Here is a 23,896-nt window from a genome sequence, read left to right as displayed (position 1 = left end):
AGGGGATGGAATTAGAATAATATGAATAGAATGATAGAATAGAATAATTAGAAATTAAATTGAATAGAATAGAATAGATAGGCATAGTATGGAGGAGAAGGGAATGGAATAAGAACAAATTACAATGGAACCAAATGAAATAAAAGAAAAGAATGGAATGAAATGAAATGAAAGAACAAAAAAGAAAATGAGTGAGACTGGAAAATATTAGAATGAATCTGGTAAGTTTTAAGAAATATTTTTTCATGACACAATGCTTCAATGAATCCATAAAAAATTGAATTCAATAATAATAATCATCATCATATCATGAAAAAAGTAAAAATATTCATAAATAAAATAAAAATTCAAACGCCTTTGATTATGATTTCGGGAAAAGATAGCGTGTGGTTCTGGAGCCGGGATTTTTTCTGCGTTTCTTAAAATCAAGTTTATGAAGAAATACCGGTGTAAGTGTTGAAACATCAATAAAGATTTAAAAGAAAATTAAAGAAGTATCAGTTTTTCAGTTACTATAGACTTTATTCAAAGATTTTCAGGTATAAAAACTAACAATACGCACAACGTACTTACATTATTTGCAGTCACGTGACAAAAGAGGAATCGATTTCGAAGTGAGATCCCGTTTGCTTTAACGTTAGTTATTAAATATTTTTAATGTTGGCAAGATTTGTCAGATATTTAATTACACCAAAAAATTAGATGATTACGTAATGTCGAGTCCAACTCCTCCCTTGTTGTTTGTGTGACTGCGATGAACATATTTTAAAGTGTTTTAATACTAGTATAGAGGTTTTGCACCATCACGTGCCGGCGCCAAAATCCAGCTTGGACTGCCTGTGGTTGGATGGCAGAACAATAACGCCCCTTTGCGCTTGGGAATTGAATTTTTTCTTATGTAAAACGATTGTATTGTTCCTGCCATCTAACATGGCTGCCGTCACTTGATGGTGCAAAACCTTTATTCATAATTTTACTATATAAGGACTTTGAGTATGTCGCCTTCAAGTTCTCTGACATTTTTTTAGCTTACTTCTGAATTGAAGTTATCTTAGTTCTTTTATATTGATAGCTGAAGACTCTGCCCTTTAAAGGGAATACCCTGAATTCTTGCGAAATGAAGGAGCGACGACTTTTTCCCGCCTCTAAACCTCGCCTGTAACATTTCACATTAAAAAAAGTATGCATTTTAAATCAGAGCAATCATCAGATCATTTTTAATACAAAATGTTCAGAAAAAGTCTCAAAGTACGTCATTTACGTTATCGATTGCATGGCCGAACTATTTACTGCGATTTACATGCGAACTCTTTGTTTGGTTTTTCGTCGCTGCTTTCAATCAAACTAAAATCATATTATTGACTGGAATATGATATATACCTTTTTTGTCCTTGCATGCTTGCCGCAATTAAGTACATAATATTGTCATTTTTTGTCGACAAGTCAGTGTAGATGCGATTCTCATTGCTGTTTTACTTCCTTCTAAAATCGTTTCAATTTTTGTTTTTACGCTTTTCTTTATCGCCGAGCGAGTATCCACGTTTTCCAATATTAGGACTTTGTCGGCTTAAAGCAGGCGAAGAATTCTTCCTCTCAACGTTCCCAACACTGTTATGCTTCTTGACTTTCTGTGACTTTTTTTCGTCTTTGCCGCTATCGCTTGCCGAATCGAACCACGCTTCCAACAATTCTTTCGCATCATCATCATCGTTTTCTTTCTCCACGGCGCGAATCACATCACTCTCACTTACACTTCGTTGTTTTTTGCCTCTCCACGATCGAAATCTCTTCCTGACTCCTTTCATTTTCCAATGACGAGAGACTTCTTTTAGCTCAGTCTTTCCACCAAGTAGCTCCTCAATGTCGTCAAAATGGTCGTCCTGTACACTAGAATTTTCATCGTCTCTTTTAGGACTTCCAAAGGAATGGTTATCAGTACTTTTCTTGTTCTTCGCCGAGTTTACAACTGTGAGTAACTTCGGACGTGTTTTGCTTTCTCTACTCGCTTTAGCCTCTAATGAACAAGACGTCGAATCAAAGACTTCTTTATTATTGACGAGGACAGACATTTCTTCGTTTGTCAAGATGAGTTCTTCGTGGCTCGAGACGGAAGATCTTGCGGAGTGAGCTCGTGAAGATTTTGAAACCCCAGGTGAGCCATTCCCTAAATCCTCTGGATGTTCATCTTCTACTTGTTTGGCTTCATCGTTATTCGTAAGTTTGCTAGAAGGAGGACGAGTGCCAGCTGAAGATTTCTTTGAAAAGGCAGTGATACCAAACACTCGTCGCTTCTTTAGCATAACTTTCCATCCTTCACAGAAATAAAAACAAGAATTAAAAGATTCAATCGCGTATGAAATTATGAATTCACCAAAGATTTTTCACTGAAAAATAGATAAATATGTGATTAAGAAACACTCGAAGGGAACTTTGTATAAAAGAATTGCATGTGAAAAGAGTTCTTAATTTTACAAGGATGGAACACGCCATTGTGATGCCATAAAAGGTTATGAGATATAAAGAGAAACATAATTTGTAGTGAAAAATAAAATATTTAGAGTACGCGATTTTAGTTTTTGTGGTGGAAAAATGTCCTTAATGGAAAGGGCTTTTTTTAAGGTGTAGCTTCACGTAACCTGTCGCTGCACTTAATTGCAGGTTAGCCTCAGCCTGCGCTGATCAGACAGACAGACAGACAGACTTTTTTATTCGAAAGCAAGTATCAGAATATACATAGACATTTTACCCGAATAATAAACGTATGAAGGCTATAATTGTTGATTTATAGTAATTTCTATTATGTTATGATAAATTCATCTATTTAACCTATCTAGTATAGTTACTATTTAGTGCCTAGTTTGGGTAAAAAATCACATACTATATTAATTCTGTATTGTATGTGATCTTTTTATAAAGCAGTTGTGGACATATTTTGCTACTGCTATCATTTTGGGTAGACTCATAAATAGCAGAAACAACTCGTTCTCATTTAACAAAAGAGAATCATTGTTTATGCTTTTTATGTTCTTGAAGAGTTCTTCCCTTAGATTTGAGTATAGTGTACAGTGAAGAAGGAAGTGTCTCTCATCTTCTACGCTATCTGGGCAATGGAAACACCTCCTTTCTTCTTGTTTTTTTTTGTTTTTTTTTTGTATTCCCTTGAATTTTTTCCCTTTTCGATTTCAAAGTCGTACGTGATTACTAATTACTTTCGATTAAATAATTTTCAAACGAGTAATCTGTTTTTACCAGATGATATGTCCTTAATTAGTTTTTGAGCCTGAGGGGCCTCTTTTTTTTTTTATCGTTGAAGAGTTCCCCTCGCCAGATTTGAATTTCTATATCCGTTAATCTATTTTAATTATTTTAAATGGATTCTGACTTGAACGATGATTGCAGTTTACGTCAAGCCAGATATTCCCTAAGCCGCTTCGGATCTAATGCAGATTTTACTTTACTAGACCAGTTATTGTTGTTTGTTGCTAATGACTCTCTATATACAATTGCTGACATTTTTTTGGCGGTTCTCGAATTTCGTTATATATGTTTAAACCAAAACTTAACTGATCTTAATTTTGCATTTAAATTTATGGGAAGTTGACCTAATTCGGCTAGACAAGCAAAATTTTATATGAACTGACTCAATTGGATTACCAGTCTTCATATTGTCTGTGAAGAAGGATCGGCTTTACTAAAACTAAGAGTCAAATATAGTTTTAGTGTTAATGTAGGGTCGTGGTTAAAAAACATCCCATCTCTTTTTTCAGCTTAAACAAAGCTTTTAAGGCTGATTTAGTTAAGTTCCAGTTGTTGTGCAATCGAGAAATTCCCGAAAGCACTTTAGGTTAGACCTAGATACTTGTCTAGCCGAACGTTTTCAAGGATATGTTCCCTATAGCGAAAGGTATAATTGATTAGACGTCGTCCTGCTTTATTAAAGATCAAAACTTTTGTCTTCTAAATGTTCACTGTAACCCATTACTATTGGAATATAAATTTAGCTGGTTGAGTTATGAGTGTAAATCCTTTGGGTTTTTGCTTAGTAATACTAAGTCGGTGTATAGAAGACAATATAGAGGCGATCCATACATTAGAATTGGATCAGCACTTTCAGATTGCTTTAGAATATCTGGTATGCGGTGTTGCCCCCACCCCCCACCCTGCATCCTACGTGCACAACAGGACCGCCAAGCAAACACAGGCTACTGGTTAGCCTCGATATTGTGCAGAATGTTCTGATGTGTTTCAGCGAAGGTTCCATGGAATTTCAAAGTGTTTGTATAAATAAATAAATCAAATATTTTTCATTTATACACGGTAGGCATTAAAGCTAAGAGCTTGTGGGGCCTGTGTATCCTCCATACAAACTCCTTACTACATCAGTGTATTGTTAAAGTTATGCATTCTTTACTTTACCGTTGTTACATGTGAATATTTTGATATGAATGATTGTAAATATTTTGAAATGAGGCTAACTATTCTCTTGAGTCAATGAAATCAAAAAAACCGAGGTATTAATTCGACGATGTAAAGGAAATCTTCAAAAAATGTTAACTATAAATAGATATCGTGAAAATGTTTATAGAAAAAAGTTAAATTCGATGCGAATTAGGCCTTTTATAACATCAAAAAAACATACCTGATTTGCGATTCTGGTCCTGATCAAGATCTTCTGGTTTGACCGATTCTGCAATCATAAAAAAATAACGCATACTTTATCAGCGAATAGCTAAATTATCGATATTGTAGTTTTGTTAATTCGCACGTTTTCAACTCAGGGGACGCAGCGAATCATTTTGTCTTGCCTTAGGTTTTCCTAGTTTTGTGATTCCAAAGTTTTTCTTTAGAAATCATTCTAACTTGTGAAATTACTGTCTCATAGTATCATGCGCGTAATATCTTCCCATCACAGAACACGTGTTATTCTCTAGAGTATAATTTCTTTTTCTAACGGTTGCATATGAGAAGAGGCCATGTATAGATACAACTCAAACAAAAAATCTTATTATATCGGACACGTTTTCTGAAATAGACAAAAACATAAAAGAGTCTATTTAGCTTAACTTAGAATAATTTTCGTTTATATTTTTATTAATCTCAGGGTTTTTCGAGGTTTTGTAACGTTTTTCTTAATGACTCAAGAATTGCGATGGCGGTTTCGTTTTCGTGCGGAGAATTCAGAAAATATTAACGAATCACACACTTGACACATATTCTCCACTCTTCCTCGTAAATATTAGATGAAGATGATAAAAATGAGTGACTTTTTTAAAGCTTTTCTTAGATGAATTTTTAACTAAACATGAAATTCAAACTTTAGGCATTTATTTAGCAATGGTTTTATACTGGCTATAAACGCGACTGTAAACTTCCACTAAAAAAGAGGTAAATTCAACATTACTTTCAACAAACGAATGAGATATCTTTGTATACATGTTATGAGTTAAAGAATGAAACCTAAAATAAACCTTACAGAAACCTATACCTTATTTTTTGGTGGGATTATATATTTAAATATGGTCCTTGGACTGACTAGGAAACTTACTTTCTGTCATATTTTCTCTTGTTTCTGAATCAAGAATATTTTCACAGTCTTCTTCAAGGAGGTCAGAAAAACGAGCTGCCGCCATAGCTAACGATTTTGAAGATATGCATACGCTATTGCGCATGCGCCAATTTTTATTTTTCGTAATTTAGTTATTTATTGATGTGACAACCAATGAAAAAATGAAGAATGAATGACACAGTTAAAATTAAATAATTCCTTTATGTAACATGTTGAAATATGCATTACTAATTTGCTTTTACAATTAATTTTGAGTATGAGCATGTAATTAATTATACATATATGAGTGTCAATATGAATATGTCGAAAATGGTCTATTTTGGCTTGTTTTTCACAGCAGTTTTAATAACAAGGCATTTTAAAATTCACTCAGCCTTCTGATTGCCGAAAAGCGCACTTGTGTTTACCAGGACCCCTCCCCTCTCCCCTTCGAAGAAATGTCAGATTTTCTATTCCTATTTGCAAACACTGGAAGCAAATAACTAACACGACGAAACAGTAGGCCGTTTGTAGTCAATGGTCACGTGTCTGTACTGGAGAGCAAAATGTTTGTTTTTATACTAAATTGGTGATTCTCCTTAGCTATTTGAAAAGAACTGAATGAAACGATGTTCAACCAGTGTGTTACGAAATGCAGTTTTATTACGATCTCTCGAAACAGGTTGTACAGAGTGTGTTTACTCTCCAGTATATTTCACCCATGGGAATCGAAATTTTCATTTATTTGCTCTCATGAATTAATCAGCACGTGATTACTGAACTGTTTCAAAGGGCCTATTAAGTACAAATTTAAAACAAAACAAAACAACAAACAAAATAATAAAAAAGTTTTAAAAAACTCCAAAAGATCACCTGGGAAAAAAATTCACACACAAAAAAATGTTACCTACCTGGCTCACCATCTATTATCTTGTTGTTATTCAGCTCTACCTTGCTGCATTCCTGTAAAATGACAATAATATTTCATTTTATTAGCTTCACCCATGAATCAAAAAATACAAAGATTACGAAAATGAAAAAGGAGAGGATGATCGCGTTTGCTGATATGCTAGACTACACGCTCCGCCATCTTGGAAATTAAGCATGTCCGGTAATTCTTATCACCTGGAGTATCTTCGTCTATGTTGTTAGCTAGTTATTTAAGAGCGAAAGTGACTCGAAAGTTTGTGGCAGTGGCAGTGGTAGTGGTGGTAGGTAGTGGTAGTGGTAGTGGTAGTGGTAGTGGCTAGTGGCGTGCAGTGGTAGTGTAGTGGCAGTGGTAGTGGCAGTGGTAGTGGCAGTGGCAGTGGCAGTGGCAGTGGTAGTGGCAGTGGTAGTGGCAGTGGTAGTGGCAGTGGTAGTGGCAGTGGTAGTGGCAGTGGTAGTGGCAGTGGTAGTGGTAGTGGTAGTGCAGTGGCAGTGGCAGTGGCAGTGGTAGTGGCAGTGGTAGTGGCAGTGGTAGTGGCAGTGGTAGTGGCAGTGGTAGTGCAGTGGTAGTGGTGGTGGTAGTGGTAGTGGTAGTGGCAGTGGCAGTGTTAGTTATAGTGGCAGTCTTACCTCAGGTGTGATATATTCAAAGCTCAGTTGAACCTCTCCGCTTTTGGTGTTGCTTAACTTGAACCAGTGCTTCGTTTCCTGCTCCTGCACAGCAAAAACCATGAACAATACATTATATGATCATGTAGGGTGGGGGGTGGGGAATGAGCTATAGTTTTTTTTAAAGATAAGGTAATCGCACTAGTCTATCAGGGTAAAATCCATCAATCTGTGAGTTAGCCGTGCCCTGACTTAGATCAGCCCAGACGTTGTTTCAGGGTTTGATCTGTGAGTTAGCCGTGCTCTGACTTAGATCAGCCCAGACGTTGTTTCAGGGTTCTATCTGTGAGTTAGCCGTGCTCTGACTTAGATCAGCCCAGACGTTGTTTCAGGGTTCTATCTGTGAGTTAGCCGTGCTCTGACTTAGATCAGCCCAGACGTTGTTTCAGGGTTCTATCTGTGAGTTAGCCGTGCCCTGACTTAGATCAGCCCAGAGGTTGTTTCATGGTTCAATCTGTGAGTTAGCCGTGCCCTCACTTAGTTCAGCCCAGAGGTTGTTTCAGGGTGCGATCTGTGAGTTAGCCGAGCTCTGACTTAGATCAGCCCAGACGTTGTTTCAGGGTTCTATCTGTGAGTTAGCCGAGCTCTGACTTAGATTAGCCCAGAGGTCGTTTCAGGGTGCGATCTGTGAGTTAGCCGAGCTCTGACTTAGATCAGCCCAGAGGTTGTTTCAGGGTTCTATTTGTGAGTTAGCCGTGCTCTAACTTAGATCAGCCCAGACGTTGTTTCAGGGTTCTATCTGTGAGTTAGCCGAGCTCTGACTTAGATCAGCCCAGAGGTTGTTTGAGGGTTCTATCTGTGAGTTAGCCGTGCTCTGACTTAGATCAGCCCAGAGGTTATTTGAGGGCTCGATCTGTGAGTTAGCCATGCCCTGACTTAGTTCAGCCCAGAGGTCGTTTGAGGATTCAACTCGTGAGTTAGCCGTTAGCTTAGATACTATCTAAAAAATTCGATAAAAATTTAGCCAGCCGGCCAGCCGAACTGGCGGTTCTTGGATACATCACACACCTTAGTCAGTTCCTTCAGCTGTGAGGCGCTGAACACAGAACTTCCCATCTTCTCCTGTGATAAGGCATCTTTGTCCCACACATCCTGAGGAAACAAAACAATTTAGCTATCGAACGGACGGACGGACAGCCGGACGGACGGACGGACGGACGGACGGACGAACAAACGAACGATAAGAGAACGAACGAACGATTGAACGAACGAACGAATTGACACCGTTTGATGCTATTTTTAGAATCACATTTGCCATCGTTTGTTTTTCTGCACGCGCGTACTGCGCTCGCTCTATACTGCTTGCACACATTTTTTTTGAAAAACACAATTAAGAAAACAAGAGCACAACAGGGTAGAGCGTGCAGAAAAACAAACGATCAAATGAATGATTCTAAAAATAACATTAAAGATTCTAAAAATAACATCAAAGAGTGGTCACGATGGGGCGCGGGGATTCCTTCTCTTAGTTCATTTTCTCTTGGTTCCCTACTCACCAGTATGATTTGCTCGCTATCGCTTGGCATCGATATTGTTGCTGTTTCACTCCACACAGGATTGAGGGTCTTGCTTTGGACTTTGCTTCGAAACTTTTCTGTGCCGTCGTCGGTTCGCAAGGTAACGAACGGATCGCTTTTACCTTGAACGAACAAGCAAAACTTAGCAATGCAAAGTACCACACCATGGAAGTGTGAGTGTTGTGTTTACCTGCTACCTACCATCTATATAATTACTTATAATAACTGATAAAGGTACGTCAACATCATTTTACTGGACCAAATGAGTGGGGTTGCACAGTACCCACCACATCTGGAGGTAAAATGTTTAAAAAATCTTTAAAACGAAAAGTTAAATCGCAAGGAATAAATTGACTGTTTGCATGTATGGCTAAACAACAAATATGTAGTATAGAAAGAGTCTTTACAGTCACCCAGTATCGAATATTTCAACAGGTATCTCGGGGATGGGAGGCAAGGGGGTAGATGGTCTTAATCTGTGCCATTGTTTTGACCTCGCTATATATACTACAACTACCAGAGTCCCTTGCGCACGTATTATAGGTTAATAAGTTACAGTTGCCAATAGACGTATTTTACGACACTCTCATAATCACTCAGCCCAGACAGCGAGGTATAAGATATCTGGGTTTTTAGCTTTCTTCCTTCAAAATTTCCAACATTCTTTTTCATTGATTGATGCGTTGGTCGCGCAATAGTCCCTTTTCTTATTCGGGAAATACCACTGTGTTTTACGACTACAGACGCATTCCCACAGGTTTATCCTCGTTTAACAGTAAATCATTTGCAAAAGTCAACTGTAAAGAATGTAAAGAATGTGCAAGTTGAACAATACCAATGTTTTGAAACCTCACAGACTTTTATTGGTATCTGTGAATAGCTGACTTATAAACGAGGCTAAGCCTGTGCAAATGAGTCTGGGGTCTTCAAAAACAGCCGTATGCATCGTACGCGAAAGTGATGGGTATTATTTGTTAAGTATATTGGTTGACAGGCCATGTATGACGTCACGACTGTCGCGCCTTTAGCACGAGATGTGTTGGGCAATTAAGAGAATCGTTTTGCAGTTCACTCGAGTTGTTGTTGCTTTACTCGTTTTCTAAGAACCTATATTATTGTCTTCAATACAAGACATTATTATATTAAATTGTTGTCCGTAATTAGTAAGACTACTATTTCAGTATATTGTTTGTTACCTGTAAGGTCCATGGCTACTAGGTTACGACCACGGTGGATGCTGATGCAAAGAGCTCCGCGTTCTGCTCAGGAAGAAAACATAATGTAACCAAGTTGAAAACTGGTTGAAAACAAACTGGTTGAAAACATACTGGTTAAAGGTTTATTCGAGTTTGTTGCGTTACGTTTGTACTAGCCATATTTGGAATGATGATGTAATTGATCACGCAACAGTATTCGTCTGAAGAATAAATCAGTTCTGCTCCAGATTTTGTGGTGTTTAGTTGTGTTTTTATTTAGTTCAATTTTATTTTCCTGCGACCTATCTTGGAAAAGACCTGCAATGAGTTTCATCACTCTTGCCGTTTAACATCCACTTGGTCACAATGACATCAAACTTTAGAAAAAAATCTAATAAATAAGAACTATTATAAAATGGCGGTTTGTGTGGTCGGGAGCTGAATTGAAGAAAGCTTCCAGCACCTTTTCATTCTCTATATCCTCTTACCTGCCATGAGCAATGCTTCCATGAATTTCAAATCCACTTTTAGAGATTTCTTTAAATGCAAAAAATGAAGATTAGGAGCACATCAACTAGAAAGAGTGACTGACAACAAACACCTAGTCCAGATTGTACGTATTTATTGTCTTACGCTCGCAATCTTAGTTTAGTACAAACTTCCTTATATATAAACTCATTGTGAAAAATCTCATTCCTATGCATCTTTGCGCGCCCGCGCGCGTTGATTTGGATCAGAACGAACATAACTGTAAACAGAAATAAAAGTGGATCCATTTCTGGAGTAAAAGACACAAGGCAATGTACCAGATTCACATTAGATATGCATACCGCTGTTTTTGAAGACTACAGACTCATTTGCACAGGCTTAGCATTAAAAGTCTGTGGGATTCTTTACATAAAAGTTGACATTTGCAAATGATTAACTCTTAAGCGAAGCTAAGCCTGCGGAGATGAGTCTTAAGTCTTAATACACAGCGGACTATAGACAGAGGGACGGAATTTAAGACAGCGAGGCAGACAAATTAACAGACTTCTGTCTAATTCGAAAATAGGAGGGATGGGAAAAAAGAAAGAACGAAAGACCAGACAGACAAAGGACGAATAGACTGACAGCTGACAGACAGATGACAGACCTGTGCAAATGAGTCTATAATCTAGGAACACAGCGGTAATTTGGAATTCGAAACTGGTCTATTCATCGGATCATCAACCGTCTTACCTCATCTACTGGTTGTCCCTCTGGAAAGCCACCAGGTACTTGAGGCTTCCCTAAAGTTAAAAAGATAAAGCAAACCTACTTAAAATCAGCTCAGCTACCATTTCACTGTTACGATAAGGTCGTACTGTGTACGTGCAGTACCGTATGTTGCCTACTCATATACGAAAACACTCTAGTTGTTACGGCATGTCGTACCGTGTACGTGCTGTAAGTCAGTACCGTACGTTGCCTACTTATACGAAAACACTCTAGTTGTTACGGCATGTCGTACCGTGTACGTGCTGTAAGTCAGTACTGTACGTTGCCTACTTATACCAAAACACTCTAGTTGTTACGGCATGTCGTACCGTGTACGTGCTGTAAGTCGGTATCGTAAATGTGCTACTCGTGCAATAGCTTCTCTTTTGCACCATCTGGACACAATCACGATAGGATCATTATGTAACGCACGGTTTTCGCGGTAATGTACTTACAGGATTTGCGTATTGATGCAACAGGCCTGAAGACCACAGACACGCACAGTTTTCCTGATGTTTTCATTGAACTTTTAAGCTTGTAAAGGAGATGAAGTTCCTTCCTCAAAATCACAGGCGAATCCTACACGGGACACAATGAAAACAAAATGGCTCAGGATGAATGTAATTGTAATAATAGCCTATATCTAGCTTGGACGTAATGTTTTCTCTTTTTAGAACACGTGTCATTCTCTAGAGTACCATGTCTTCGTTTGCGGTTGCGCATAAGAAGACACAACCGTCAAACAAAAAGTCAAATTCTTTTCAAACCTTTGACAATTTCAGATTGCAAGAGCCAAGGAAGTCGTCGTCATCATCTTTTACTCTCAACGCATTCTCGTCTTTGTCGTGAACCAGGAAAGACAACGTCACCTGAAATGGGGTTGATTACGTCACACTCGACAACCAATCAGCACGCGAGTTATTCTTATCATAGCTAGCAATCTGATTGGACTAACATTTATTGAAAGATGAACTCTGATAATTTTCCCCTGGTGTATGAGATAGTATGGGATGATAGGATAGCATAGAATGGAATGGAATAGAATGGAAGGGAAGGGAAGGGAATGGAATTGAATTGAATTGAAGGGATAAAATTGGATTAACTGATGCTTTTAGATAGGATGGAAGGCGAGGAGTCATTTCATATTAGATTTAGGTGCACGAAGGATTACGAAAGAGGCTACGATAACTACGACATGTTGTGGAAAATTTCGCAGTAATCTAGCTAAACAAACCAACCTGAGAAACATTAGCCACAGGAAATTCTGCCATTGAGTTCCAAACAGGATCAAGAGTTTCCTTGACGACATCTGTTTTGTTGACCTGGAGATGAACAAATAAACAGATGGTAAAGAGAATAGAATAGAAGTTAGAATAGAATAGAACTTTATTTGTGCCCTCTGATTTGCAAATTGATTATTAATTATTTTGAAGATTACAATAAAAATTTGAGGAACCACTTGCTACCTAAAAATAGCAATGCTAATCAAGTTAGGTAGCAAATTAGTCATTTGGTACTGTTTGATAATTGTTACAAGAATAAGTATAGAAATAGGAAAATCCAAAAACAAATGTAATTAGATTGGAGTAAATAATAATAATAATAATAATAATAATAATAATAATAATAATAAAGAAAGAGAAAACCATAAAGGAAAAGAAGGAAGAAACCATGGGCAAAGAGTAAAGTGCATCAGAGTAACTAGTAAGTTTTTAAAATTTGATTTATTAGTTTTTTAAAACTTGAACGTTTAGTTCTTTTTAATTCATCTTTGATCTTGTTTTAATAAAATAATTGGGATACTACGCGCGCTATGATTGGTCGAAAACCATGTTTGATGAGAGTATCAAAACATGCTACCGTCATTTTTAATCTATCGCGCGCGCTCATTGGTCAGTTTGAATAAGACTGCACGTAGGGAGAATTTACTTAGACTTTGCTTTTTTCCGATCTTTTCGCGCTGTTTTTGATCTGTTAACCAAGTAATGGCACCGATAGAGACAGATAGACAAATGAACAGGCAGGCAGGCAGACAGACAGACAAACAAGCAGGAAGGCTGACAGACAGGTATTAAAAAAGGTATTTATCATCGTTGGCAAGGTCAAAGCCCTTCTGGTCTTCATGCGTGAACTAGGATCTTTGACTTACTAGCGATCGGTTGGCGTACACCAAGCAGTAAGGGTCACTCAAGCCGTTCTTGTCCATAGGAATCAAGCTCACACCGCTGTGTACGACCACAAGAATAACACCAGAAACTACAATGCAAAATTTGTATAGTTTAATCGTAGAAGATCTTTTTAAAAGGGGTTTTCTTTTACGAAAAACATAACCTTCAAATTTTATCGATACCGCCCGAAATACTGACTTCTTAGCTGATCTAAGCCAGGGCATGGCTAACTTAAAGAATGAACCCTGAAATAGCCTCTGGATTGATCTAAGTCAGGGCACGGCTAACTCATAGATCGAACCCTGAAAAAACCTCTGGGCTGATCTAAGTCAGGGCATGCCTAACTTGACTGAAGACTGAACCCTGAAACAACCTCTGAGCTGATCTAGGTCAGGGCACGGCTAACTCACAGATCGAACTCTGAAACAACCTCTGAGCTGATCTAAGTCAGGTCATGGCTAACTCACAGATCGAACTCTGAAACAACCTCTAAGCTAATCTAAGTCAGGGCTAATTCACTGATCGAATTTGAAATTAAGCGTGTTAGGTTTTCAGTAGGGAATAAACCTGTAAACCCCTCGAATCAAGAGAGATATCTCATAGACTCTACTGTCTTACATGTGGTGACGAGTCGCCAATCTGACCCCAGGGTTGAGATCGATACGAGTGTACTACTGCTTAAGCACCATTGATTTCTTACTAATTTACCTTCCTCCTTTGCTTCTGGGACAGTTAGAATATTTTCTTTTATATTCTTCACAACTTCTTCCCTTTTTTCGTCCGTGTTCAGTTCCTCTTCAGCAGGAATGCTGACCAAAGGTAACGCGTTGTAGGTGAAGTTCACTTTAAGTGTCGAGCCCTTGGAGCTTTCTTTTTCAAAAATCTTCTCTCTGAAGAAACAAAACGGTTACAGCATCTTTTTAAATTTTTGTTACGTCGTGATATGAGGAGTCGTTGCCGAGTCTTCGAAATGGCTATATTGACCCATAGGCCATAAGGGCGGGAGGCTAATTGTTTTAGTCAAATCAAACTAGTGGGTCAAATATTCAGATGCAAACAATTTTGAATTAAAGTTAAATTTAAGGTTTTGGTCGGCCCTTATCGCTACTAGTAGGCTATAACTTATAGCCTAGTTGTACCTCATCCAATCAGAGCCCAGCATTGACGATAGACCGCTTGTTGGATTTGACTAATTGCTACGTATATAAGACACACGATGCTCACACTACCGCACAGCATTTACGGCTTGTTCTACGGAATTAAATCGTCGTCGCGGTGAAGTGAATGTGGACGTCAATCATGACGTTACCATGACATTCAATAGGCACGTGCCAGAGGAACACTTTGATTGACGACACGTCCAACAAACCTATTTTGTCGAGAAGACAAACTGCACGATTCTGCGAATGCTATTTCATTGAGAACAGCTGTAATATTCTAAACACGTGTTGGTATTTACGGAGGGAGGAATTTGGAGAACCAAGAAAGAATCCTTTGTTTCAAGCAGGAAAAACCTACAATATGAAACAAACCCTCACATGTGCGGGCACGTGGCATTCGTAGGAATCGGATCCATGCCTCGGCCCGACCAGTAGGACTCACATTGGTGACAGGCGAAAAAACGTCAGCTATTACGCCAACCTTAAACCAGTTAATTTAACAGGGTATTATCATAGGTTATAAAGTGGTACGTAAATATTTGAGGTTATCGACATACTGTTCGGGATTGGTATCCAGGTAAAGTCGAGCAAGTGGCATGTCATACTGCGTAACTGTGTACTTGGTCCCAAGCTTGCGCTTTCCTTTAATCTTGATCGTCAGCTGATAAAGAAAGAAAATCCAGTGATGGCGATAAACGAGGGAGCAAGAGAAAACACCTTAAGACCGATTTACAAGGTAAAACTTTTCCATGCACTAGTATCGCACACAAAAGACTTAGGACATGTTTTAGCGGTTAACTACACGCGCGCAACCCTTAGCTAACGACACCATAAACTCCTGCGCAATCCACCTTTTCGACGCTAGCCGTCACGGGGTATAAATTGTTTTAGATTGTGTTACGGTCACCAAGAAGTTCGGACATTGTTCTCGGATTTCCGTACAAATTACTGACTCTAAATGAACTATTTACTTGGTTAATGTTTAGTTAGTTCTCTAAATACAAGTAAATGATCATTTTTCTAGCTTGATTGAAGCTTTTCTTACTGCTGTTAAGATAGCTAACTAACGAAATCTACCTAAATTTTCTTTTTAAACTCAGTGAATTTGTATGGAAATCCGAGAACTATGTCCGAAAAGTTGAATTCTCTGCATCTTTACTGAAATACTCCTTGTGACGGCAATTATACGACAGCTCGCCATCTCTTACTAGCTTATCTGTTTCTTTAAAGTGTATATGACACGAAAACATTTCATCGTTTAAAATGTATAGTTTGTTAATAATAATAAATATGTCGTAATAAAATTTGTTTCAAAAGCTTATTTCTTGAGATATGTTAGAAAATTAAGCCCAATTTGTGACGTCATTTTGTTGACACGTACTCTAGATTCGGTAGTAATGCACTAAATATAAATTGTAATTCGTATAAAATAACAACAAAAGGCATATTCTATTCAGCTTTTATTTGATAGCTTACGTAGTACTCTTCAAATGTTGGGAAACTGAAAAGTGTACTACCTGAAATTAAGATTCTACATTCAAACATATTTCGTGTATTTGCAACTAAATCTGGAGACTTGTAAACAAAATGACGTCACAACGCGTGCTAAATTTTCTTGAATTTCTAGAGAAGTACGTTTTTGGAACAAATTTAACCGTGATATTCTTATTAGTGCCAATAAACTACACATTTTTAACATTAGAATTTTTTCGTGTCATATGCACTTTAAAGAAGTAAAGGTTTTGACCTTTTTCTCCATATTTAAAAAAAAATAACGCTTCGTTTCTAATTCGGCATTGCTTTTTGATTATTACAAAATTATGAAATTACTATTTAATCAAATAACAACTATTAGACGATAAACGTTTTGTCCCCTTTTATCATTTGCATCAAGTAAACATAAACTACTAATTTAGACGCCGTAGACGCCATCTTGGAAATATAGCCCTAAAATAGTCCCACAATGCACTGCAATGCCAACCCGATCTAGTTTCTCCCTCATCCTCCTAATAACTAATAATTTATCGTACCCTGTCATAATGAAGATTATGCACCAGCAAGGACACGTGATCACTCCAAAGACCGTCTGACGTCACATCCTTGGTATTGATCTTCTGGTTGCCAAGCGACACCACGCACCAGTACGGATCATCTAAATGAAAAAACACATTTTAGTAAGAACATGCATAATAGGTCAATTACGAGCCTTGTATGAAACGACTGAAGAAGATTGCCAATGTGCCTTTCACAACTTCAAGTCGCGTAAAATATGAGCCAGCTCAACTAGAAACCGTCGACAGCTGTTTCGGCCTGTATTGGGACTCGTCAGCACGGTATATCTAGTGAGCGGGTAGAATCCCACGAAAAGTAGTCCATAATAGATGAGGCAGTAAGCCATGTGGGATGGGCCTGGAAATCATATAAGAACATGCGTATTGCGTAAATGCGTCTCATTTATTCAAGTAATGATTTATGCACCTATAATTTCCTAAAAATGTTGTCATAGCCAAAGGTGATAGAGGTATTTGGGATTCAAAAGCAGGTCATTCCAAGATCCAAGAATAGCTAGGAATGACTTGTTCCTCTTTTCATTGTTCACGGAGGTAGAGGACGAAACCATTTAAACACCTCCATTATTCGTCTTATTTGTATCCCCATACTCCTCACCTTTGACAGTATTAGAACTAACCTGTTGGACGCTCATCCATTCCTCCGCTGATGGAAAGTGTTAGAACACCACAAGCTACGTGAAAAAAGTAAAATTGAGAAACATACTCAATAATTTAATTTTATTTGATTTCTAGTACAGTGGACTGAAAAACTAGTATTTATTTCGCCCGCACATGACCGCACATGTGCATGTACGATCAAAAGAGGAATATAGGATTCTAGTAAGATAAAATTTGTTGAAGCTGCACATTCTCTTACCGAATTCCGATCCTCTTGCGACTTCATCTGGGTCGTCACATAACGGAATGTAAATCCTGTCAGGATCCACTAATGCTAGTAAAAACAAATATGCAGAAGGGTTTTTACGTATCGTATGAATATAACTGCATGGATTTTAATATTGTGATGAGAGCAACTATTAAAAACGTTTCTACCTTTGTGCACCTTTCTATATGCATTAGAATGGTTTTCTAGATCACTTGAGCACTTCAAGAGTTTTGATAATTGCAGCACTATAGAATGGTTTACTGAACGTACATAGCTTGTGTGCATCTGATTGCAGCACTGAAATGGTTTACTGGACGTACATAGCTTGTGTGCATCTGATTGCAGCACTGAAATGGTTTACTGGACGTGCATAATGTGCGCAGCGATCCTAAAACTTTCATCTTAGCAGTAATACTTACAAAGTTTGAGAGTGTCGTTTACCATCTGACTGACCCATTGTCTCACTAGGGGAACATCCATGAGTTGGACCGCTTTAAGCATTCGGATGTCGAACAATACCTGAGGTCTGAAAATTTATAAAGCTACATTGTTTGCCCCGTGTTTGTTGTTAATAACCTCCTAATCGGCTCGATCGGTCGTAATGTTTTCACATTTCAGGCCACGTGTCATTCCCTTGAGAATAAGATTCTTTGTTTGAATTGTATCTATATTCATGCATGTCTTCTCGTGTGCAACCGAAGCGCAACCTGTTAAACAAAGAAATGGTACTCTAGGGAATGACACCTGGTCTGAAATGGGAAAACAAAATTGCTCATATCTCTTAAGCTACGCCATAGCTATTAACACGTTGGAAATAATTCTTCATAACTAAAAGAAACGACCCTCAAATGATGTAGTATTTCCACAATCAACTAGCAACTATAGCTAACTAAACAATCAATTCTAAAAATATCGTATGAAGGCCTGTATTCCCTGTGAATCCTTTAGGTCTTGGAATGCCTTACTTCACTTAACTTCTAACTCCCTTGACGGCTAGAGCTTTTATAAATGTGAAGTCAATCTTATGGAAGACGACTTCCGGGTCCAAAACGAAAAAGCAATCTTATAAAGATGTTTCTTACTTTTTCTTCATGACAAAGTTTGTTGTCCAAAGTTCTAATTATTTCGATTATGGAGATTAAATCATTGAGAACATGTTTTGCAATATTTTAGCGGTTTTTACGAGCAGTTGGACACGGAAACATGTCACGACTTCAGAGCTCTAGAGAAGTAAACACCTACTCTTGTAAGAAGCAAAATGACAGCGATGCCAGGTGAGGGAAAGGAATGTTTCGGTTGAACTGTAGAACCACTTGCATCTTGCCATTGATGTGGAAGTCTTCTACTGCGATATCTGTCTCCGTTGCAAGACGACTGAAACAGATAAGTATAGGAATTCGCACGATCTCGAGTACAATTCGGAATTTATTAAAGTTTTCAAAATTGGCCAACTGCACGAGTCTTTAGGCGAGAAACAAAACATCACGAATATCTATAAATTCCGAATTGTACGAGAAGATTGTGTGATTTTTTGTTTATAATACACTCAAAAAAATGGAGCAACTTAATAGGGACTCTACAGAGTACAATTTGGGATTTAATTGTACTCCTCTTGTCCAATCAGAATCGAATAATTTTGTTACTGTATTATAAGATGTGGAATTGTCGCATTGGTACGTAAGAGGCAGCGAACGCCAATATATAATGAATTTCGGGTAAGATAAGTAAATGATGAAAACGATAAAAACAATATGAATTACCTAATATGCTCATCAAATGCGCAAATACGTTATGTTAGGTGGTCTTAATTGAAGTCGTGCATTGTTTGCTTTACCGTTGGTATTTGTGAATTTTTTTGATGCACTATTAAATAAGACTAACCCTGAGGAGTGAGCCTGTAATCAAGGAACAAATCAATATTGTCCGAATACAAAAAGGTCTCGTAATAAACGTGCAATGAGAACGCGCCACACATAGTTTTTAGACGATCTAATTAGCCCCCTTCACAGTTCCCTGCGCTATCTTGAAAGATAGCCGCGTCTTTGCATCAAAGCGAGACGAACGGTGAGCTTGCAATATGATAGAGACTTGGACAATAGACCTTAATCGTGGTGTGACAATGTTTTCCCAACTCAGCGTGACAAACCTCCAGGGAATTCATTTTCGTTTGTTTTTACTCTTCGAAAAATTCATCAGTATCCCAAAGGATACGAAAGGAATAACGATGATATCCCGACGAGTTTCAAAACAATAGTCTTCATTCCTTTAGAGGTTTGTCACGCTGAATTGGGAAAACATTGTCGCACCACGAATAAGGTCTATTAAGTTCTATTCACGTCTCTTTTATTGCAAGCTCCTTTCAAGATGGCACAGAGAACTGTGAAGGGGACTATAGAGCGTTTTCACGTGACGTCACAGCGGCCATTATGGGGTACCAAAACAATACATTTTCTATCCTCCGGGAATTGAACTCTATTTTTATGCAAATACTGTGCAGAAAGTTTCTATTGTTTATGGCTGCCTTCTCACGTGAGTGAAAACGCTCTATTGTTAACAGAGCCAGCAAACCAGCTTTGCTGAACTGGGCACCTCCGTATAGATATTGTTGATAAATAAGTAAATAAATATTGTTACCCATAATCTCCCTTTCTTCAATCGTTACATACCCTTTATTTCCCAGTCTTATTCGCAGCACAAAACGTGCATCTGGTGACGCCAGCCCAATATCCAGGTCGAGAACCACTCGGTACGTCTGCCTGGTCATGAGATCCTCTGGTGGCTGCCTCATACTAAAGGCTGTAGCGCGCAGCTTTTGGAGGTCATCGAAGCTGTCATAAGCCTTGACATGTTTGATGTACGGTGTTCGTGTACCAAGCGTGAAGTCGCTTACCTCTATTGAACCTGAAAGTCAGTAGGGTTTTTAGGTTGTGACGTATTTCCGGGTCCAAAATCACACAAAAGATCGCTAAAATCTTACCACAACTTGAAACATTTGTATTTGGCGCTTTTACATGGCAAAACAAATTTATACAATAAAAAATATTCCCTGAATATGTCATTGAAGGTGCGAGCTAACTGGATTAACCTAAAAAACAACACCACCACCACCAACAACAACGACGACGACAACATCAACAAGAAAAATAGCAACAGAATAGCAACAACAACAACAACAACAACAACAATATCAACAGCAACAACCTCTTACCAATAAAGGATGGAAGATTAGCCTCAAGCAAGGGATCAAGACTGTTTTTAATCAGCAGTAAAAGAGATTCGTCGCTATGAATTATCCTGAAAAAAGAAAGCACAAATAGACCTTATTCGAATTCGTAAATATTAGCGCTCTATTATCCTTGATTCCATCAGTGTTAGCCTGATTTCAGTGTCAAAAATATTCACAAATACCAACAGTAAAGTAAAGAATGCACACTCAACAATCACAAAGACTTTCGGAAATTTTCACGGACCTTCACTGGAATACATGAATATTCATCGACTTAACTCGAGGCTAGCTAGCCCTGAGCAACAGAGAGAATTCGAAACCAGAGTTTTCCGTGGCCTTGGATGACAAGCAGATAAATTAATAAAAGAACAGAATAATTTTTTTTTGAAAATTGACATACGTTTCCGGAAGAGATATAACTAGCTAAAAACTAGTGTGAGCTGCGTCGGTGTTTCTAATGAACCAATCAATTGACCAATCAGTGATCTTTATCTAATTATGTTTCTCACGCCTTCCACGTTTACATTTGTTGCAGTTTTCCGCCCGCAATCACTGAGTCACGTGATCATACTAAAACTAATCGATAAACATCAAATAATTTAATAGACACTTTGCCAAAATGGCGCGGCCGAAAATTCAAATTAGTTAAATTAAAAACCTCTACCAGACCTAGAAACAGCACCTTTACTTTAGCAGTCCTACAAAGATTCATTATGGTAGGCGTCATGTCGGCCGAGACACCTTAAGTTGAATTTACGGTCGCTATTTTGGCAAAGAGCCTATTAAAAAATTGTCAAAATGTTGCCTTTATGCAAGTAGAACATCTAGGAACTTCCATGCAGAATTTCTCAAGAGGTTCGCTTAATGGCCTAATAAATTATTTATTTTTTAATTTAAATTAAAAGCGGTTCAGTTCAAAAGCTGATATCTCTTAAAACAGTCGCTACGACTGAATGGCTCCTATCATTTAGTTGATAAATAAGAGTGAAAAAAAGGTTTTACGATAATTAGAAAAGAGATTTCAAAGACAGTCCCACAATGGAAACGTCAATTTTTCGATTTTAGGGAAGAATATTTTAGAGGAGCAAAGGGCACGATTTTTTGAAGCTAAAAATCACCGGCTGCAGCAAGGTGATGTAGCTTGGACTGCAAGTAATAATATATTCGAGAAAACAGCTTGGATATTTATGTTTTATTCATAAACTTCTAATTGTTTTGGAGTAGAGGAGATACGATCGATGACCTGTCCTGAATATCAAGAAATTCGCCGTTTAATTCAGCTAGTTTTAATTTACTTCACAATTGGAGGTCAAATTAAAGTCGATGAATACTATTTTGTTGGTGCTGAATGCAGAGGAGCTTGAACATAGACAGACCGCCTTCATAATATTTTTGATTACAATTCAGTGACAGCTCGAAAATGCATGTTGATCGTACTGTGACGTCATAGGCTGCTTGCTTTATTGAAATCAGCTGCAAATTGTATTGCTCGAAGAATAAACTCTTGCTTCAATAATGTACAAAAAGGAAAAAATATACAATTTAGAACTATGCGATTTTTTTATATTCTACTCACCATCTATTTAGAATAAAATTCAGCCATTCGACCGTTTCGGTGTCCTGGAATGCCTTGTCTCTACGAGCTTCTATATCAGCATCTTTACATACAACTTCCAGAAGCCATGCAATTTTGCTTCGCCACCAAATAAAAACAAGTATAATTAAAGCAAATAGCCAAAAAAATCCAAATTCAAAACGTCCAAGAAGCCATGCCAAGGAAATAAAAATTAAAATACAAGCTATAGCTCTTGTGTATTGTCGGTCTCTGAAGCTTTTACTTTCTTCCAAAACGCTGCTTTGCTCCGACTTTAAATTTTGGTTCTTCTTAATTTCTTCTTTCTCTTTCGGTTGCATTATAATTTTTTCACATTTGTTGTTCTGCATTTATGTGAAGAAGAAAGAATTAAAGAGTGAAGCTAAACTCTGTTGTACTCAGGGTTCATTCGCTTCGTAGCCAGAAAGAACTAGATTCATGTTGTGATCATTGAGCTTTGTCTGTAGTCTTCGATTCGTGACCAAATTAACTCATTTTTCATACAAGTTTTTTGTTTTGTTTTCCACCTTCATAGGTCATGAATGATTAAGCCGATCGTATGGTGTGAATCATATATCGTGAACTTTGGTTATAGCGGTTCTTACGACGAAGATTGTGAGATGAGATCAAACTTTAAATGAGCTAAAAGAATTAGTATTCAATTCTAAAATAAAAAGCGGGAATTAATGAAAACTCTTAAAAATACAATTACTGGAAGATCGCATATCATAATACTCAAAAACAAAAATGCAAAATGATTGAAATGTTTATAAGAATATATAATTAACAAAATTTGAACTTTTTCTCTCGAAACGTCTGGTCTGGTTTTTTCGATTTCAATTTCTATCAGAGTTTTCTGGTGGAGGACTGATTGACAAGTTTTTATAGCTTGTTAGATGTCTTCATCATTTTTTTAAACTGACTTTTTTATTTTGGTTGGACTGTTAAAATGTAAAAGAAATTAAATTCAGCGGAATATTTTAATATTTTTTAGATTAATATATATATAATTATGTTATAGTATAATAGGCCGTTTTCTCAAAGTCGTGTGCGCATCCAAATGTAAGGAACTCGACGGGCCACGGATACCAGAACAAGAGTATTATCATGCATTGATATGAATTTTTTTATGATAAGAATTCATAAAATCGATTATTCTCCTCTTTATATATAAAACTGTCTTCTCAATCTTACTGAATTTGCATTTTCCAGTTTTGTGGCCCGTCAAGTTGGTTGCGCACGCAGCCTTGAGAAAGTCTATTTTAGGCTTAAATATAGAGTTTCTCGAGCAATGATTGGTCGACAACCTAGCCCCCAGGGCCCTCTTCAACCTGAGAGTGCCCTGGGGACGAGGTTGATTGGTTGAGCGACCGCTGATTCTAAGATGTTAATCACTTCTGGAGCGGGGATTATGAGTTTTTCCAAAGTTTTCCAGATCGGAAGTAATACTAAGACGTTTTTATCCTGAATTTTGACTTCATTCAAGTCTAAAATTATACTAAAACAATTAGTATAGGTAATAGGACTACATGTCTGTCCACTTTTGAAAAAATTGAATTCAAAAAATTCCTCTGACTGCCAAATTGGACTCGGCCTATTTTTTCATCCAACTATTTCCAATTTGGAAAGGATGTAGTCCTATTACCTATACTAATTTCAAAAACTCACAGGACAGAAGAATAATTGCCATAACTTGAAATTGAATGTTAAAATCAGTA

At 37.6% G+C, this 23,896-nt stretch overlaps 1 protein-coding gene across 1 annotated transcript; it reads right to left on the bottom strand.

The window, feature by feature from the left end:
- Positions 1–501: 501 nt before the first annotated feature.
- LOC116306079 (uncharacterized) lies at positions 502–22,645 on the bottom strand. Its single transcript, XM_031716113.2, has 23 exons — positions 22,161–22,645; positions 20,567–20,652; positions 20,025–20,259; positions 18,601–18,732; positions 17,778–17,884; positions 17,350–17,424; positions 17,111–17,164; positions 16,452–16,573; positions 14,979–15,082; positions 13,970–14,151; positions 13,243–13,349; positions 12,332–12,415; positions 11,861–11,962; positions 11,549–11,672; positions 11,076–11,125; positions 10,343–10,391; positions 9,855–9,917; positions 8,638–8,780; positions 8,150–8,233; positions 7,103–7,186; positions 6,457–6,508; positions 4,640–4,687; positions 502–2,311 (listed from the first exon to the last, which is right to left on the bottom strand). Exons 1-23 carry the CDS (start codon positions 22,526–22,528, stop codon positions 1,494–1,496), a joined length of 3,273 nt encoding a protein of 1,090 aa, XP_031571973.2. The 5' UTR covers positions 22,529–22,645; the 3' UTR covers positions 502–1,493.
- Between the last annotated feature and the right edge of the window lie 1,251 nt (positions 22,646–23,896).

This window comes from Actinia tenebrosa, unplaced genomic scaffold (genome assembly GCF_029948245.1).
Source record: "Actinia tenebrosa isolate PJP-AT-01 unplaced genomic scaffold, QUT_ActTen_1.0 PGA_scaffold4__44_contigs__length_22323623, whole genome shotgun sequence".
In the NCBI taxonomy this organism is placed as follows: domain Eukaryota; kingdom Metazoa; phylum Cnidaria; class Anthozoa; order Actiniaria; family Actiniidae; genus Actinia; species Actinia tenebrosa.
The sequence above is the reverse complement of the archived record's forward strand: the minus strand, read 5'-3'. Positions and strand labels throughout refer to the sequence as shown.